The sequence below is a fragment of the Anthonomus grandis genome, chromosome 6 (assembly GCF_022605725.1).
Source record: "Anthonomus grandis grandis chromosome 6, icAntGran1.3, whole genome shotgun sequence".
In the NCBI taxonomy this organism is placed as follows: Eukaryota; Metazoa; Arthropoda; class Insecta; order Coleoptera; family Curculionidae; genus Anthonomus; species Anthonomus grandis.
This window is the reverse complement of record NC_065551.1, coordinates 23,424,128-23,444,858: the sequence shown is the minus strand read 5'-3', so window position 1 is coordinate 23,444,858 and position 20,731 is coordinate 23,424,128. Positions and strand designations below refer to the sequence as shown.

The 20,731-nt window shown below is 32.1% G+C and overlaps 1 protein-coding gene across 9 annotated transcripts in view; it reads left to right on the top strand.

Annotated features, from left to right (window-relative positions):
• Window positions 1-12,676, top strand: part of LOC126737091 (mucin-17-like) — a 53,379-nt gene extending 40,703 nt beyond the window's left edge. Inside the window, exons 7-20 of one of the 9 annotated variants that reach the window (XM_050441802.1) lie at window positions 1,666-1,809; window positions 3,084-3,947; window positions 7,284-7,739; window positions 8,032-8,133; window positions 8,538-8,702; window positions 8,765-9,124; window positions 9,369-9,680; window positions 9,730-9,813; window positions 9,997-10,311; window positions 10,493-10,795; window positions 10,957-11,117; window positions 11,180-11,462; window positions 11,529-11,679; window positions 11,999-12,676. In XM_050441802.1, the coding sequence (XP_050297759.1) occupies window positions 1,666-1,809; window positions 3,084-3,947; window positions 7,284-7,739; window positions 8,032-8,133; window positions 8,538-8,702; window positions 8,765-9,124; window positions 9,369-9,680; window positions 9,730-9,813; window positions 9,997-10,311; window positions 10,493-10,795; window positions 10,957-11,117; window positions 11,180-11,462; window positions 11,529-11,648 (3,669 nt within the window). In that variant the 3' untranslated portion in view covers window positions 11,649-11,679; window positions 11,999-12,676. Of the gene's footprint in view, window positions 1-1,665; window positions 1,810-3,083; window positions 4,686-7,283; window positions 7,740-8,031; window positions 8,134-8,537; window positions 8,703-8,764; window positions 9,125-9,368; window positions 9,681-9,729; window positions 9,814-9,996; window positions 10,312-10,492; window positions 10,796-10,956; window positions 11,118-11,179; window positions 11,463-11,528; window positions 11,680-11,998 lie in introns of all 9 variants that reach the window. The other 8 variants (XM_050441800.1, XM_050441797.1, XM_050441796.1 and 5 more) reach the window with 8 other exon arrangements.
• Window positions 12,677-20,731: the final 8,055 nt, after the last annotated feature.

Here is a 20,731-nt window from a genome sequence, read left to right as displayed (position 1 = left end):
TATATAATAATAATAATAATAATAATTTATATATAATATGTCATACTTACCTATAAAAGAATTAAAGAAAAAAAAATTACGAGAATGGTAAGCTGGGGTATGATATACCCCACCTTACTAACGGAGGGTTAAACTTATATTTTATTTTTTCAGTAAATTAAATAAGTTACATCAGACTCTAATACCATCTATAATAGTAAATTGAGCTCTTATTGGATCATAATTAATTATTTAATCTTAAAATTATTATTTCATCAAATTAGACAAAAATACGTTTATTATACGTATATTAATGTATGAAATCACTGTAACAATTAATATATAGCCAAAAATTTTGACTCTTTTTAAAATGTTTTTATTTACCAAAATTCTAATCAAAAATAAAAATAAATTAAAAAATTGCAATAATATTCAACTTAGAGTTACCTTAAGTACCAGTATTATACATAAAAGAATTGTTTTAATTTAAAATAAATAACATGTATCATATTATTAAATTTTGTAAAAATCCAAAACCTAATGAAAAAGTAAACTTGTGTGAATCCTAAAAAAAAGACATAAATAAAAAATAAGCTAGTGTGAAAATAAAGTACTTCTCACTTTATGGATATTAAAATTAAATAGTGGCTAAAAGTTTTTATTTTGTTAATCTTTCTCTAAAACTGAGAGAGTAAATTGGATAAAAAACATACAAACTAATATAAAATATCCTTAATTTTCACACTCGTATAACACATCATAATAAATTATATATATTGGGTTTTGGGTTTATATTAACCAAGGCACAATTGTTATATATACATATATATTTCACTGATACTAAAATTAATATTTAATGGCATAAAGAATTATATATATAAATTAAATAAAATGCACAGACAGGGTGTTTGACAACATTTTAAATAGATTAATCAAACACTCTGTTTATTAAACAATATTTTTGCAAATCTTAGTTTTACACAAATATTACACTTAATGTTATGCCGTGTTATATGTTACCGCTACTAACCAACATAAAGGTGTACTATTTTATTTTATTTTTTTTTAATAAAGCACTTAAAAAAACAATTTGTGTTTATTTAAGTAAATGTAAATACACTGCACTTAATTAACGTTTGCACCAACTTTGCACAGGGGTTATTTTCTTATTAATCAATTTAATTCTTATCAATTCTAACTATAACTAATTTGGCATGTTTACACTTATGTTATTTTACTAAACCGTTTTACATTTGTTACTGTTTTTTCAATATAATTGTTTTTAAATATAAGTGTAGGCATGTTTACTGATTATGATATTTCCTAAACAAATTGATCCTGATTATGATTTTCCTTACAAATCCTTATTGAATTTAACAATTAGAGAACCGTGATATATTATCTATTAGCTTTGGTTTACTAATTAACCTGGCGGTCAGATTTTTCCTGTTTTTTTCCCGAATTCCTAATAGATATTTTTAGCAATTAATTTTATTTATGGACAGGGAGCACAATTTATTTAATTTTTCTGGGTGGCACGATTAAACTAATTTACAAAAGAAAAACATGCCATACACAACAAAAACAAAATATATCCGGTTTAGATTGTTAAGTTCGAATAAAAGGATCAGTTACGTGAGTTAATCTGATAACAATACTGATATGTTTTTTGACTGATCATTTCAGGAGGATGGTGTCGAAGCTGAAACCGACGAATCCGGATTACAAATTATCAGCTTCGACGTCCCCGTTAGAGGCGTACTGACATCAGCTGATTTGGTTAATGGAGAACTGTTGACTACTGATAAAAATTTAAAGCTATCACCTCTGGTAACTACTACTAAACAACTGTTTACCATCATGTTTTAAAATAGACTGAGTTACTTTTTTCTCTTTCAAAAGATGACCAATTAACTAAAAAAAATTAATTAAGTAAAAACCAGTTGCTTACCAGTGCTTCTCTTTATACTCCACGAATAAAAAATAATATAATTGAATTTAAGATAATTGGAAAACTGGAACATACATCAAAACTACTTTTTTTTTAACATCTTAAAAAATAAGAGGTAAGGAGAATTAGTAAAGAAAAGCACTGCATACTTTGTCCCGTTTTGGTTGTAACACTATATACGTATCTTCTTTAGTAATCAAGATAAAATCTTGCGGTTTTCAGTAACTGCGGTTTTTACCTCAAACTTTTAATGCCCCAAACAAAAATTAGCTATTTTCTTTATTTTTATGATATAAGGCAAAAATAAAAAGTTTTACTTTTAATGGTGATATAATATATTTAAAAAAAAGAAAAGGAAAAACTATTTCTATATATTTTATGAGTTCAGTGACATAGATGGAGAAATTTAGGTTATTTTACTGGATATATGATATATCCAAACTTTTTTTCTGATTAAAGTAACTGAGAGTAGGGGCTTACAATATCAACAAAAATCATAAAATGAGGCAAAACCATAAATTAAGTAGATCATGAAACAAAAGCTAATCAGTTTTGAAATTTGAGAATCTTAGAAATAATGGCATTTTTGGATAAAGGTATTAAAAAGAATGTATCATTTGAAAATGGCTAATCGCTTTTTAGTCCTTAATATAGTACAACATATTAATAGAACTTGTACTATTTTAAAATTTATATTAAAAACGTCTTGTTCATGGCCAAAGGCCTTGTACAACCATAAAATTCGTTTTATTATCCTAAGTGCTTTGCAGAAAGGATATTATAGGGAATATTATCATACCGCAACCAAAAATGCCATTAATTTTAACATTTTCAAATCTATGAAAACCCTCTTTTTTCTTCATATGTTTTACTTCCTTTATGGTTCTAAAAAACTCCAGAAGTTTGAGACATATCTTCTGAAAAATGACCTATTGAACTCTGTAATTACAACCAAAAATAGGACACAGCATATACATCCAGAGAAGCTCAAGAATATTACCAAGGTAATCTAAAATTCTAACTTACAATTATTACTGCCAACAATTACATTACATTTTTGAAGTACCCAGACTATTTTTAAACAATTGCAACTTTTAGCATGAAATTCACCATTTTAATTCTAAAGCCAAAATATTATTATTTTTCCCCAAAGGTCAAGGACGGCACCACAGAGAAACCCATCTCGATAATCGAGAGGATAATAAATTCGATCACGCTGATCTCGACCACTGAAGCGCCAAACAATGTTAATAATCCATCGACAACCACGGAATCAACCGAGAACTCGGCCATATTGAAACTGGCCAACAAAAAACCGACCACAAAAGACAAGACTGACGTTCAGACTAACATAATCGAAACAATAACCAGCGAAAAACCAACGACCATTATCGAGAAAATTCGTAGTTCTTTATCGGCCATACAAACGAACGAAGTAGGTACCGAAGATGTGTTTGTAAGCAGTTCCACCACTCCGCTGTCCACTGTTACTAAATATTCAGCCAAATATCGGGGTAGTTCTACTGCGCTTCCTGCACCATTGCCTTTAAGCACCTCTATCCCCCATACCGAGAATCAGGTTCTTGAAAAAAACACCATTGGTAGACTTTTAAGTATCTTAAACGGGTTGGTTTCTACTGAGTCACCAACTAGTGAAAATCTAGTCGTGGTTACCCCTAAAACTTCTGGTTTCGTTGCAACTACTGTTTCTGCACAAGAACCTATTGAAGCTATTACTCTTGATTCAACTTCTGCTTCAACCTCTGTAAATACTGAAACTTTCACTGATTCTTCTACGGATAGTTTTGAAACGACCACTTTAATGGTTGATTCAACTACTGTTGACACTTTACCAGACACAACAACTCCAGCATTAAGATACACTGAAACACCTACAAGCGTAACACCAACAAGCGACTCTACTGAAGTACCTCAGTCCACAACGGCATCAATAGTGGATCGTATAGGTTCCACCATCTACACTTTTTCAAGCATACCTAACCACCCGAATATCAACGTGAGTCCTGGAAGCGTATCTATTTTTTCTGCTAACGACTTGTCTAACTTTATTACCCCCGATGATAACCTGTTTAACACTGTTACTATTGCCAGTAGAGTAGGATTTGAAAATAATATGCTAACTACTGATAGTATCATAACGACCGAGGGTACCACTGAAAGTACTACTGCCTCAATAACTACTGCCAATTCAGATATTACTACCACTGATATAATGAGTACTACTACCGATGCTATGAGCACCACCACCGATGTAATAAGCACTACCACAGATCTAATGAGTACCACCCTTGTTCAAGATGAAACTACCACGATGCTAATACCCACTACCACTACTATTAGCACTACCATTAATAACAGATCTGGTAGGATTTTATCTAATGACGTAGGCGCGCCTATTGATAATAACATAGACTCAGTCACTCCTTCCACCACCACTTCAACCACCCCAGACTATTTTATCTTTGCGGTTTTAAATAATAACACAATATTACGTAAAAGGCCTCCCACAATACCTAATAAGGAGACCCCGTTTATCATTGTCGGTCTATATCCGAACAATACGCTTGTGAGGAAATTCCCAAATGGTACTTTGGTGCCTATGGATCCAGTAATTAAGGTTAGAGGCTTTGATACGCGACCGAATCCCCCACCGTTGGTGGAAATAACCAGTAACCAAGTAACAGATACCAATGCCAATGGAATGTCTACCCCGGAAGATAATAATTCAGCCACGGTATTCACCACAGTTGTGTTGTAGAAAGTGGGACGGTGTTTGAAGAAAGGGTGGTTTGATAGGTAGCGCGATGGTTTTTTAAAAAAAATTCTGGTTAGTAGAAGATATAGATCTGAGAGTGGATCTGATTTTCAAAAAACAATATAACTTGTCTTTTTTGTATGAAAATCACTTTTGAAACAGGTTTCCTTATAGTGGATATGTCACGAGATATATTGGTCACAACTTTAATAAGTAAAAGTATTTGTGGCCATATATATAATTACCTAAAAGCGAATTGTTCTTAGAATATTGAAAGGCTAGAATAAGTATTGCCGTCGACCTATGGGCAGTTTGTTTGCTTGTAACATCTCTGATGCAATTATGTCAAAATGGCAAAAAAAACATTTTATAATATAAAAATTCGTCACTTTTTTATCACAATTTTGACAGGCGCAAAATAATAATATTCCTCTTTAATAAAATATGAAGCTTTTTTTCATAAAATATGATAAGACTCTGTATAAAGAGGTCAACATTCAAAGTTAAATTAATGTATATAACGTACATTAGAGAAAAAGGCAACAATATCGCAACGCCGCTCGATCGCATTGCTGATTCCACAGACACAAGTAATCTTTACCAGTGACGTCGTCAAAACATAGTTACATGATAAATATTTATTATTAATAGATTATCATTTAAATTATAAACAATATTACAGTTTACGAGCTTTTTATGCTTTTTTTTAATGTACTTCCTTAGAGGAAAGGTACTTATTTAATAAAAAGTATTTTTATGGAAATTACATATTTTATGTTTTTTATAGCTTTCTTAATAACTTTTTATTCTTCTACGTTTATTACAACAGTTGTCTCTTGATATGATGTTATGACAATATCGGTATTTACTCGTGAAAAGATCGACTTAAATCGCCCTTTTCCCATGATGCGGCACAAATGGCACAAGTTTTTACTATCGTAGCAGTTCACAAAAACACTAAAATGACTCAAACTTTTTCCTTTTTCAACCAAAAACTCAAGAAAAAATACAGAACTTCACAAATGCCGAATGTAAACACAAAGACGTTTGTCAAGATGACATTTCGCAAGAAGACATCACCTTTTTCCTGCGGTGTTGCCTTTATCTTTTTTAGTCTTAGTCTTAGGAATAGGAATTATCTTATATATTTTTTTTTTACTTTGAAGTTGTTATTTATGCGCTTAGAATAACATATATCTATTTCTATTTTACTTTCTTAATTCAACATCAATAAATTTAAATAAATTTAACATCAATATACAGCTGACAATTTCCTCTTTTGAAAATGCGTTTAAGCTTGACGCCAAAGAATCGATGAAAATGTTTGTAAACAAAACACTCCCTTGCCTCTGTGCACATGTTGAACCCAAACAAAGTTGTTGTTTACTAATTCTAGCCTTTCAATGTTCAAAGAAATCGCTTCAGTCCGTAGTTGTATCATCTCAATTTTTTTCGCTCAATTCCACCTTAAAATTTTCATTTTCTTCAGATTTGATAGTATACTTTGCTGACCTTTAAAACGACACAAAAATCATTCTGGGCTCTCACAGTAAGAAAACTTATCGTAGCAATTTAATATAGAACGGCTCCATGAATAATTGCTACCATTAAACAAGTAGTTTTGTAGATTCACAATTCTTCCTGTAAACAACTGTTGGTTCACTCTTGATATTCTTTCATTTTATTTTAGGCTTGTTTTAAATTAAGCTCAATAAAATTGGGCTTAATAAAAAGTGCTTCTTTTACAAAAGATAGTTTGTCCGTTCTTTCCAAGCCTTGGAGGTCTATGTCCTTTGAGTTCTATTTTTTTGAGTAGCTTAACTATCCGTACTGCCTAGAATTTCATTGTGCCTTATGTTAGTATGCTTAAGTTTTAGCGAAACAGCATAAAGTAAACATGATTAATGACATACAGTTTCATGTAAGTTATAATTCAATAAGTATTTTACTTTTTCGCCTAAATGACTCTTGGTTATCCATGTTAAAATCCTCACTGTAGGTGTCACTATTCCAATATTATTGCCAATTGTCAGATGCCCAATAAGCAGTTCTGCTATTACCTTGTATCCACTATAATTAAACCTGTTAATCAGTTGATAGAATAGTTATCTCTAATTCACCTATTTAAGGGAAGAACTATCCAGAATTTCAGTTCATCAGCTTCAATCCATCATCACAAGGAACACTCGGATAATTTCAGAAATTTTTCGCTTGAGCACGCTTTCACACCAATTTGTGTTTACCAACTTATTGTAAATAATTTTTGAGGTAGTTGTTCTGTTTGCATGATATGTTCGCTTTGTATGTAGCTTATCATAATATTAATTCTTCCGAGTGTATCCATAGAAAAATAATGAAATATCAGTAGTACCAGTGGCAAGAGAAACTGCCATTTTTGTAGCTCTTATGATTGTTTGTAGTTAGAATGTAATTCTTTCCTTATTTTTCTTTACTTCCGTCACACTTTTTAATAGACATATGCACAATCTAACAATTTCTCATTCAAGCTTTTTTTCATTTATGGGTTTTAGTTATTTTAATTGTTAAATTTAAACCAAAAATTTATTTTTATTTTAGATCGAATCTAATCGAATGGCGCGTTTGCTTGAAAACGAAAAAACTAGTACGTCCCCCATGACAACTAAACCTCCAGTTAGTACAACTACCATTAGTAGTACAACCCCTTCCACCACTAACATGCCTAGCACTACTTCTTCAGGAAGTGACTTGTCTAGCACGACCTTAGAGTCTAGCACCACTGATTTACCAACCACTTTACCCCCTAGTACCACTGCAGCTCCGAAGGTGGAGATCATGGCAGTACCTGGGGCAACTAGAATTAGTAAATCCCAAACCACCACTATGCCTAGTACTACCACTAGTGAAACGAGTACTGCTGCGAGCAGTTCGGAAACTATTCCCTCCACTTTGGGAGAAATATTAAATGGCAGAACCGTTGACGCGCTTAATAAAATTATTAGTTCTGAGCCTTCTTCTACTACTACAAATTATAAAACTTTAGAGGTTAATAAGGTAAGAGAATGGAAAGTTGGATGGTTGTAAGTGGATTGTAAGAATTTTATATTTTTTAAAATTTACTCTGTAATAGCAGCCTAGTCTGAAGTACTCTAGCATATAGATGTGTAGAGGCTTTAGAACTAAGAGCTTTAGTAACAAAAATTTTAAAAATTAATGAGTCAGTTATTTCAGTCACGTTTAACAAAAATATTGTTATAAAATCAAAGTTTTATAATCCACTTATGATTTCTCTCACAAGACAGCAGCTTTTTCGGCTTAATCATTACAATCATCATTTTTTCGACAGTACAATGAAGTACTAAACATACAAGACTTGATAAACCGAAACAATGGAAACGTGGTGTATCGTTGGAAACCGATCACCAAGCAGGAATATATGAGTATTAAGGCAAGTCCAGTATGGATTGACTTTAAGGGTTACCACTAAAAAAAACTAATTTTTTATTCGTAGATGCGAAATTCGTATCAATGAATTAATTTACTTAATACTTACTTGTTGTAGTACTGACATAATGACTTAACCTGGAATGACCCTAATTTTTCATCTAACCATATTAGGAGAACAAAAAAGTAATTAAATTAAGAGGTGAAAAAGGATTCTATATTAAGATCTACATATATTTTAATTACTTTTTATTGTATCCTAAAATCATCTTTAATGCACGCCTAACATTTAAACTCCTATATTTGTCTATTTAAAAAGTCTTAATTATCCTCTTTTTTTAATGCATGCATTAATTCACCTTTCATCACATCACTACAACTTCTGTAAGCTTCAAATGTAAATTTTAGGATTCAATTACAAGTACTAGCACCACTGCTATGACTACAACAATTTCCACAGAATCGAGCACTATATCTACTACAGCACCATCTATTGAAACAGATTCACCAACTTCTTCTTTTACACAGACCACAGAAAGTACCACCACACTATTTCCCAATACTCTAGATACGGTAAGACACCAAAAAAAAGTCCTATTGTAACTACGCATCCTCTAACTTAAATAATTTTTCAGCTTGTCTCCTCAACACTCGTATCCACTTTAATGCCCACAACAACAGAGACTATATCTACCACGTCGACTACGACTCAACCGACAACAACTACAGTGCCCACAACTACCAAGCCTCCGGTACCGAAAACTACACCTAGTAGTGCTGCAACAACTGCTAAAACGGTCCTCAGTACAACCATGTTCCCTGTGTTTAGCCCCTCCACTATAGTGCCCACGATATTAACCACCCTGTTTCCTAGCTTAATGGCTAGTACTACTCCACAATTTAGAATTTCTAGTACTCGAAAACCGTTACCTAATGCGGAGTTTACCAACAGTATTACTGATAATTTTGAGGTTCTATCGGCGGCCGGAAGCACAGTAGGTATCTCGTTGGAAACCTGAAGAACTCCACAACAACAAGTAGTAAAAAATATGATTTATATAAAATATGATTTGGTGACGGTTCTTGAAGATACACTATATTTCAATTTAACTTAAGCTTAATATGAGTCCTTTCTCTTGATATATACTCTTCTGGTTGTAATATTTCTTATCAGTGGACAGGGCTGTTGTGGGGTTCATACTTTCAAAAACTATTAGAATTTAATACGCCATATTTTAGGCTCGACCATCAACAGTCCTTCCTGAATCTTCCTCGTCTCAAAAAATATCCACAACGACTACCACTACCCAAAGTACAACCACTTCTCAGACTACCACAACTACCACTACTCCTAAGCCTACAACTACCAAACCTAAGAGCACAACGGTAATGAGCACTAAAGATGAGACTGATAAAATATTTGATGAGTTGAAGAAAAGTGGGAAGCTGAAGAATCTGAATGATGAGCAGCGGAAAAATCTGGAGGAGATCGAGAGAATTGAGAAGGAACAAGCGGAACTGATTAAGCAGTTGACGATGTTAACATCTATGGTGAGATGATTAATAAGAAAATCTCCATATATAAATACAATTTTTACAGTTTGGAGGACAAAAAGGCAGAAATCCCAATTTGGCTTCATTGGCCAATCCTGTCGGAGGCAGCAGTAATGCGCTTGCTAATCGGGTATGTGATATGATACTTTTCATATTATTTTCCAACACTCATATCACGGTCAATTTTCTATAGGTACTAAATATTTTTTTATACACTAAAATCCTGAGGCCTAAAATATCGTGGTCTAACATATTCTCATGTTCTTCTTCCTCATTACCTTGAATCCCTTGAACTAGTTTTTTATGTTTCCAGGTTATCTCTATGGCAATGCAACGCGATAAAAAATCTCAATCAGAATCTACCACTACCCAGAAATCAACAACAAAACGACCAAACTCTATTCAAGACCAATTGCCTGTTATCAGTGTAACGGAGGAAAGCAACCGAAAAACCACACCATCTCTTGAGGAAATTTTAAAACAATATAATTTAGAAGGTTTATCGACACAATCGCCTCTTAGTTCAACTTATGGTAAAACGGATGAAGCACTGTTAGCCTCCATTTTAAAAGCCCAGGGTATTGGACCTACTACACCTAAAGCTTTAGGTGATAAAGTAAAGGAGGCTGTAAGTAGTCATATTTATAGTATATTTTTCTTACTATATCACTGCATAATCATGAAACACAATTATACATCACGACATTAAGCCTAGCTTAAGAGGTTTGGGTGCTTTTGTAAATATGCTAAAAAATTGACATATTATTTGCACTAAGGCTTATTTGTTATTCCATTCATTAATCTTTCAGGGTTTATTTGAGCAAGCAACATCAACAAAGAAACCAAAACCGAAACCTAAACCCAAAGCTGTAACCACCACAGCTAGACCAGCTTTGGGTGGACGACTAATGCAAGGTTTGAACTGGTTGCTAGATATGCTCGATCCGCCAACTACTAAAAAGCCTGCACCTAGGAAACCAAAAGCTAAGCCCGCACCAGCTAAACAAAACTCTGGAGATGAGGAGCTGTTAAGTAATCAGCCTACAAGGATAACTCCTATGATCACTGCTGCTCCAGTTACAAAGCCTTCTTTGAGTCAGGATGAAATTAAGGTAAGATGTTTCTTTGAAGGTTTTAGAAGGCATATTTCAAAAAAGTCGCCTCTAGAATTTGCTAAGGTTATGTTGTTCTTAAGAGGTCGGTAGTATGATGGGGAACTACTGTGACTGATAAAAATTATTAAATGCAAACGTATGATCTTTTTTTTTTGCAGAGTCTTATAAAGCAGCTTGAAAATGTCCAAAAAAATCCGAATTCCGCTGGTCAATTGGACTTTTCTAAAATAAAAAGTCTACAAAATCTGATTGAAGTTAATGATGCAGTGGAGATCACACATACTGGTCAGCATGGAGCTACGAATAGAGGGACGTCTAGGTAAAATATAAGACTAAATGTATTCAATGTTTACTCTATGTATGGTTATTTGTGAATCTTAGACCTCAAAAACCGAAAACTTCTACCGAAAAAGACCCTTTTCTACAAACAGTTAACAGAAAAGCAAAATCTTCCACCATAGCACCAAACTCTGTTAGTAATAGTATTGACGATGATGTGGAAATTGTTTCAACAACATCGCGTCCTCGTGGAATGTCACCAGTTAGCTTAAATCCCATACATGGAATCGATGATCAGGGAGATTCCATGATTAGAAGCAACCTATTGACAGCTGCTGTAAACGTAACTAGAGCGATATCCAGCTTTATCGGTTCTGCTTTCCAGGTAAAATTAGTTTTATAACTTGTAATAATTTTAAAAATTATTAGATTTAATAAATGAACATTTCAGGATGCAACTCATCAATTTAGAGCCATGTTCTCTAATGGATCATCAGGGGTCTTAAGCACCCTTTCAGCAGGTTCTAGTATTCCCAATATATCTGCTGCTGCAAGCAGGGGCTCAGGCTAGATCAATTTTTTTAAAGTAATAATATATATAAGTAAGTTTAGGCATGAAACTAGCTGCATTTTGGTTCAATTGGATCATCTTCAATTCTTTTCTATAGAGCTTTTACTTCGGCTCATATGCAGTTCTTCTTCTCTAATAACTTCCTCACTTTTATTCTCATTTGCTTATTTATATTTTGCTGTTTTGTAACGCTGTATAATCTCAAATTTAATATTAACATATATGACGGCTATAAGAAATCATTTTGTGATCAAATCGGAAGTAAGACTAGATTTGATATTATCATGAGCTTATGTAAATCTTCGATATACCAATATGCAATATAAAAAAATATTTTTTTTCTTCCACAGGGTGCCACCAAAGGATTTCGTTCCTTAATAGGATCGGGTTCATCTATGGTCGGTAACATCGCTCAAACTTCAAACGTTGCTGGTTGAAACATGCCATACTGTCATCGTTAGTAAGTCGTGAATAAAACATTTTTTCAAGTGCAATTATTGGTTTTAGAGTAGAGAGTCGTATTTATTTTAAAGCCTTTAAAGACTTTTTTAATGTACACTAGGGCAGTTGATCTACAATACTGATCTTGCTTTAGATGATTTGTATTTTAAGTTAGTTCTAGTTATCGATATTGTTAGGATGATGCCATGAGAAAATATCCCAGTTGATTTGAGTTGCTTTAAATGGAAATTTGCTTTTTCTAGGATCTTTTTAAGAGATTTTATTAAAAGTAAATACACATATTTCTATTATAGGCCATACACAAAGATTCGTGAATGGAACTATTAATTAAATATAACCAGCTAAACTTTAAGATTATTGTCGTAATTGTGATAAATGTATAACTTGCCACGTTTAATATTTAAGCTAAATATGTATCGTCAAAATTGTTTTTCAGTAGTGATCTATCTGTATATTACCACATTTGTATTATTTTTTAGGCTTCTTTGTAAATTATTAATTTTGCTTTTGCGACTATGTACGAATTTTGTGAAAAGTGTAAATAAATTGTATACAATAGTTTAATATTTTTGGTTACTTTCTTATTATTTCGCTACCAAACCACACCATCTATAATATAACCATTCCTATAATAATCCATAAATATGGCAGCATATTCCGTCTAAATAAAAATTAAAAGAGCACTGCATCCTAATTCTTCCTCTTTTTTCCTTTTTATTGTTCTCCTTTTTCCTCTCCTTCCTTTTTTTTCTTTATGATTCTTCTTGTTCTTTTTTTTCTTTTTCTTAGCTTAAGACTATATGTTGTTTATCCTTTTTTAATTACTATTTTAGTCTCAGGTCAAATAATGCAGCCTGATATTGACGTTTTGGATTTTTCAACTTTTGCACTCTTTGCAAGTTTCGCATTAACCAGTCGCCCACTTCCATTTTCTTTCCATTTTCTGCGTATCCCACCATAACATCCCAAGTAACAATCTGCAGTCACCAAAGTTGAGATTTGTTGTTTTCAGTGCAAAATTTAGTTGGTTTTGCAACGACGTTTATTTTAGACCAAACTTCGACGTACTGCACCTGTATCGCAACTATTGTAAAATTTTGCTGTTTTTACAACGTATTTGTTTACTATAGATGGTAGCAGTAGTAATTTAGACTTAGAATAACGACATGTAGACGTGTGTACAATTTTTCGAATCAAAAACCCAACGTTAGAACAACGTTACCTCATCGTTAGCGAATGAGTATTACATGGCCTGATCGTCTGTGTTCAGCATTTTTCGCTGTAAAGGGAGCTTTTTGACATGTTAAGAGTTTTAGGAAGAAGATGAAAAACAAATGTAGAGAGAATAAGAGGAAGAAAAAATATTCAATTCAACATAACCTACTTAATTTATATTTTTATTTTTATAATTTATTTTTTGCTTGAAATTATTGGGATTTATTATTTTCCTTTTGCTTTAAAAAATGAAAAGATATAAAGACTTTAAATATTCCGCAACTTACTACAGATGCAAAAAAAAACTATGGAAGCAAAAATGCATACAACTAGCTTACCTGAAGTTGATATGGATTATGTAGAATCAATGGAAGTGGCGGAAGATAGCAGTGAAAAGGTTTGTATTAAATTTTACATATTTAAAGTTTAAAATACTGGGTTTACTTTTTGTAAATGGGTTTCTTCATGGTGCTTATATCCTACTTTATAGCCTTTCTTTTCATAAGAGACTAACCAGTTTGAACAATGGTAAATTTTATAAAGTTTTATTTTTTAGGATTTATATAGCAGCAGCAGCAACGAGAACTCAGAACGTAACGTTAACATTGCCTTCTGAGTTTATATTTTTCGAAGAGCTTATGCATTTTTTTGTAAAAGTTAAAGTTTTTGTTTATTAAAGTGTGTAGAAAAACTTACTGCATACGCGCAACAAACTGCAAACAATAATTGTTCTTGTTGTTCTTGTTCTGGTGATGGCTCTGCTACGAGGCAATTTGCCAGCAGGATTTGGAGATTCGGAAAAACCGTCGGGTATGTACCCTGTTCCCCGAATCGACACTTTCACTATATTAAATCATCAATCGAACAACCACGTGTTGACTGGGTGAAGGATGACGCGGAAGTCCAAACAATAATTGAATTTGAAATATTAAAATTTTAGGTTAGGTCCATCCGTTCATCCTTTTGCTTTAGGCCAACCAGGGACAACGACAGCGGGTTTCTTATGTAACCAATAAATAAAATTACTTATTTTTTTTTTATAATCCGTTATAATTACTTTTTTTTTTAAAAATCCGCGCGTGTTTTTAGGTCTAAAATAACATCTTTTCACAGTAAACTATGTTCCGTTTATAAATCAAGTGCTTGTAAATTTTCGAAACGGGTATTTCACCCGTATGATTCACTATATTAAACTACATACAAAACGAATATTAATAAGGACTGTTCAAAAGATGGATTAGAAAGGTTGTATTATTGGAGTAGCTGCTTACTGGAGTTATCTATTAGTTTATTGTAAAAAAAGTAATTAATTTTTCTGTCGTTATAGCGTCCATCCGTCCAAAAATCAGTCTAAAAACGTTACAAAAGCGTTTAGAAAGTTAACGAGTAGTCACTGCGTAACGTTGAGACAAACAAAAAAACCTCTTTCAAATTGGTGTAAAACGGGGTTGTCTCTAACAATGCAACGTTGCGTTGCAATTTGCAACGTTGTCGAGTCGAAAAATTGCTAATTGGGATATCTTGGACCCCGCACTAATACTACATGCTAATTTCTTTGATACTTCTAATAAAATCGTATAACCTGTAACAGATCTTTTAGAAGAAATTTTGCCTTTGGTTTTGGGAGATTTTTAGTTGCACATCAGTAAATTAAAAGAAATGCTGCTCAACATGCCTTTACCGGAATGGTGCACTTGGACTTCTAGCTCAAAATCAGTATATTGCATCCAACTCGATAAGTTAACTGTCAAATAAACGGTCACTGTTTTCTCGGATGAAACTTTACTATTTTCAGTGCATTTATTTGTTTAAAATCAATATAACTATTCACTATTTTTAAAACCACCCAGTACTTTGTAATTTTTTTTTACATAATTAAATAACTTTTATAGAACTTACTTTTGTAGATGCGAATAGACAATAATGAGTATATTCCCATCAAGATATCTGTACTTTTTTAAACGACGGTTTTCAATACTTGCTGAGTTTTAATAAGGTTACGACTTGCAAAGGAACTGGAAATAATGAAAACGGTATAAGTTCGTCTAAATATTTTCACTTTTTTTTTGAAAAAAAACTGAATCTATTACATCGGCAAGCTGAACATCTGAAACGAAACGTCAGGTTGTAATGTAGTATCTATTAATCTGGATTATCGTTATTTTCATATGCAATTTGTATCACCTTCACTTTTCAGAATAAAAAATTAAAAGAAGCCATTACCGATTTGATAAAAGAAAGTAAAAAAAATACAATAAGGTGTTTTAAACGATGCTTTTACCGCACTTCTTCAAAGCTCTACACGCGGAACATAAGAAACGAGTTTGTTATAGTGTTGATTGGGTGTACGAATGCCTGGTGCAAAAAAAATTAATAAAAATTATTTTGATTTTCATTAATTTTGTCATATATGAGAGAACTACTTAAAGCTGTGGGGAAATGATGATGTTGAATGAATGATGATGAAAACAAATATATTATCAACTATCTAAAAGTGGATCCAGCCAATCTGAGCGAGATACACCCCTCACCAACAGCGCCGATGTGGCAACTTTATGGAACTAGTTTTCGTTCATTTTGGCGTATACACGTTTAGCATACAGATTAGTGTCCTTACCTCCAATCTACTTGCTTCAAACGAAATAAAAGTATAAGGTGTTTACTTAAAAGATTTATTGGAGTTTCAAGTGGGTAATCTTAATAATATTATTCATCTTATTTTAGATAAGAGTAATAAGATAAGAGACAAAGTTCTCAGATCTCAGGAGGATTACCTAAGATTATTGAAAATATAAAGAGTGGTACCATCTATAGTAAAGTAGTAGATAGTGTAGCTATTTGCAATTACAGCTTTGGAACTCATTTTATTTAACTGATGGATTGATTGTATGTCGAGTTTTGTTTGGTTTTTCTCTAATTCACTCACTCATTCCTCAAGCAATTAATATAGAACACGTGGAAGTGGATAGAAAGAAAATGAAAATGTTGACGTTGCTTGTTGAGAGCCAAAAAAGTTCTGTAATTATCTGTAAATTAATATAATGAGTAGCAAAGTAAATAAAAACGTTTTAATTTTTGAAATATACAGATTAAACGTACTACTACAAAATATATTAACTTAGATGTTTACAACTTTAAAAACCTGTAAGTATAACAGCGATTCAATTATGCTGAAAACAACCTATGCACTTTGAAAAAAAAATTATTATGGTACCATTAAGTTGTTAGCGAGTAAATGTAAATAAATCTAAGCGTATTAAATAACCATTTGTAATTTCTCAGAAATTTGGAAAATTTGAACTTATTAAACGTGATAATAGATAGATAGTCAAAATATGTATATTTAATTACTTAAATTAATATTAAACACGCATACTTATTCTTGTGAATTGCTATCCAAGAATTGTGAATTAGAAGTGGTGTTTGTGAGTAAATTGGTCAATTTATAAAGAAAATTTTAGCGTTTCGAATTATTTTTAAATAATCTTCAGGGCACGAAGTCGTAGTTCTCTTGCATTAAATTAAGATAACACATAATCCAGGGATAAACGTCCATATTACAAATTAAGGCCGGTTACATACAAGCGGCAATACAATTAAAATATAATGTGAATATATGATTTGACCAAACATTAGATTAGAGAATTTAGAAATATTTATTACTTTTGTTCTTTTTATAGGTAATACTGAATTCTATAATCCACGGGTTTGTTTAAATCATATATTTTATTATATTTTAATTGTATTGCCTCTTATACATAACTGGTCCTCATTTGTCATACCAATATGTGTTACTTTAATTTAATGACTTTGAGCTCTCAAGATGAATTAAATATAATTCGAAATATTGATTAACAACAAATACTTTTCTTCAAATTGACCAATTACTTAATTTCCACACAACACCACTTCTACTAAAATTAATATTCATTTAGAGTTTTGTATAGGATTAAAAACCCTATCTAATATTATACTCAAGTGAACACAATTAAAATAAATATAGTGATGTCTAAAAATAATAAAAAAATCCATTTATTCAACCTGGTTTTTACATAATTTTTTATGCAAAATCTATTTTAAACCGATACTAATAAGTCAAACGAAATGACTTTGCAGCATCATTTGCCTAATGATCTAAGTGGGCATCCCGATTCCCTCTGTACCGACACTGAATATTTATGGTGTCATTTAGATCACTTACTCTTACGTAAGAAATATACTCATTATTGTCGATATATTGTTTTTATTTGTAATCTTACAGAGATCAGGAAAATCCCAGCCAGAACAATCATAGCGTAGGTGGCGCGTGGTATTTTTATTAGATTTGATAATTGCATAGTCTGGAGGAAATAGTTCAAGAAAAAAAACTTAAAATTCATTTATACGATAACGTTGCTGAGGATCAGTAGCTGACTCTGTCAAATTAGTGATGACTGGTTAAAATAGAAAGGTCTTTTTTTCCTCGATTTCTACTATATATCTGTATTGGAAGTAGTTCATCGCTTTTTTTTGCACTGACTGGTTTTAATTTATATAAAATAGCAATGCACTTCATATTTTTATAATTATTGTATGCAATTATTGTATTTTTTAAAATACTGATAATAGGGTTTCTCGTATTCTTCTCTACTTGATGCTTCCATTCAGATAGCACTTTATCTTATGATGAAAGATTTACTCTTCTAACATCATTAAGACTTTCAAAATTTGAAACAGCTTCACTCATGTAGGATGCCTAGTGTAAGATCAGTTCTAATTGCTCATAATGATTAATATTCTCAAAAAATAGCAGAAACCTGCCATACTATTATTACGGCAAGCGGCTACAACGTTGTCTCTTGATATATGAATTCGAGGTCCGCATACTAACACATTAAGATTATTTATTGGAACAACATTGGCGTCCTGATATATGATTAATGTGTTGTTGCTTTAATTGTCTACGTTCAGGGTAATTGGAAAGCCCAAAACTGCATACCATTTTCCACCCCACTGAACATCGTATAATACTAGTTATTCAAATTATTATCTTGATACAATCGATATATGTATGAAGCAAGACTTATGTATATTTAGCTAATTGTTTATGAGTTTGTGAATGCGTGTCTTACTTATGACGTGTTTTTTTTTTGTAGAAGAACGTTTCCTTGGACCCGACGAGTAACAAAAAATTCATGAATAACGTGGTTCCTAGTTTTTTTTTAAATATATTTGCATCTGCCATTTTGAACTAAATCTGCCATCAAGCCTAAAATTTAAGAGAAAAGAAATCCAGCAGAAAAAAAAGTTAGTATTTGAGAACCGAGACAAATGGTTGATCTTCTTAGCTCCTAATTTAAATATACAAAAGAAGGAGATTCATTGGTTTAAAACTTAGAAGAAAGGATTAACCATCTGAACCCCGTTCGATCATTGTCATCAATAACTGGTAAAATTTCAATATTTGACAAAAATTTCCTATAAACTGTTTCAATAAGAGCGCAAAATTTTAGTGGTCAATAAAACATGGTTTTCTGATGTAAAATATCGAAATATTTATTGAATTAGAGAATATGCATTTTGGAATTTTGTATGAAACAAAATTTCTTGTAAATGCCAACCAAATCGGAAAATGACACGACCAGAAGTAAACTCATCATCAATATTGCACAAGCCGTACATGTGGTATCGTTCTGCTGAAACCACATGTCAAGATCAATAGCTTCCAAATAAGGTTCAAGACACTGTCTTATCATAGCTTGATAACGTTTGCCATTCACCGTTACTGTACACTCCCACGAACTTCCGTGATGTTTTGTTCTGAATGGCCTGTACGATCTAGCTTGTATAATGTGTTTCATATCACTTACCAGACCAGTACTCTCAAATTTTTTTCTTTTTCTTTTCACAATAGATGAATTTCGAACATTATTTCGAACAAAAATTGGATGCATTTTACGAATAGTGGCAATTAAACTTTTTAAAAATTAACCATTTTAATAATAATTTTTGACAATCAGGACGCGATGCTCTACTATATAATATTCCATGTTTACTAACTTCCATCTCTCAACTTTTGAAATGTCACATCATAATCATCTGACATTATGACTGACAAACACGACACGCAAATCAAATCTTGAGGTCTTATTGAAACTTATTAGGCGCAAATACCGACACCTCGAATATTGAAAGGCTAGAATTAACATTGCCGTTGAACTATGATATAGGATACTCTATAGAGAAGTCAATATTCAAAGCTATATAAACGCAGATAACGTGTATTAAAGAAAACGGCAACCACATCACAACCCTGCTTGCTTGCATTCTTGATTCCGACACAAGTAATCTTTACCAGTGACGTCGTCAAAAAATATTTACATAATAAATATTTATTAATAGATTATGTTTTAAATTAAAAACAATACGATTCAACTTCTTCATCGATTGTACCACCTGGAGGTGGAAGGAATCGGCCGACATAAACGGATGTCCAGGCTCAAAATAGGTTAATACTATTTCTGAGGATACAATATAAGAAGAATTTGGAATATACATCAAAAAAGTAAAAAACGTCTAATTTTTGTTTTGAGATATACAGTTATCTAAACAGAGCACAATATTGGTTCAGTCATGGTGCTCTAAAAACACCTAAAAAATTGTGCTAATTATGTCTAATTTTTCGCAATCTCTTATAGCTTCATGTCAAATTATGGCGGTCGATTTAAAAATTTAATTTTTTGTCCTTATCGACACAAAACTCTCATTGTATGCTACTAATCTTCTCATGCATATTACAGATTTAAACATCTCACACCTAGGTAACATGATGACCTTTTGCAAATCTTCTGAAGCAGGTTCATAAGCATCAATTTTATACTTACATAAATCCAGCGGCCTTATTAATGTGAACTCAATTTTCACAGTTATTACACTCTGGAATTGTCATGCTCATGTAAATTAAATCGCAATGTTCACATTCCTCGTGAGCTAATTTTACGAATGGAATATTATGTTTACGCAACACTGATCGATGTCAGTCATGACAACAAACATTCGGATTTTTTTAAATAAAATCATTATACAAAACTCAAGCTCAGAGATCGCTAGGTAAGTATATTTATCATATTTTTCCTCAGCTTAAAAGATCGGATGTGTTGAATAATAAGGAACAATATCCTTTTGATTTGGTAGACTTTTACCACGGCATTTATCTTTTTTAGGAACAACTATGCTTCAGTGCTTTTGTTTTTCTCCAGCATGGTTTCTATTATTTCATCGTTGCCTTTTTTATAATCCACTGTTATTAAAAAATATTTTGCAAATACAGATGGACTGTCTGTTATTTATATCGATTCTTCATTTATTTCTTTTGCTCAGAAAAAATAATTCTTCGGAATAATATTTTTGCTCTTAACTCGAAACTC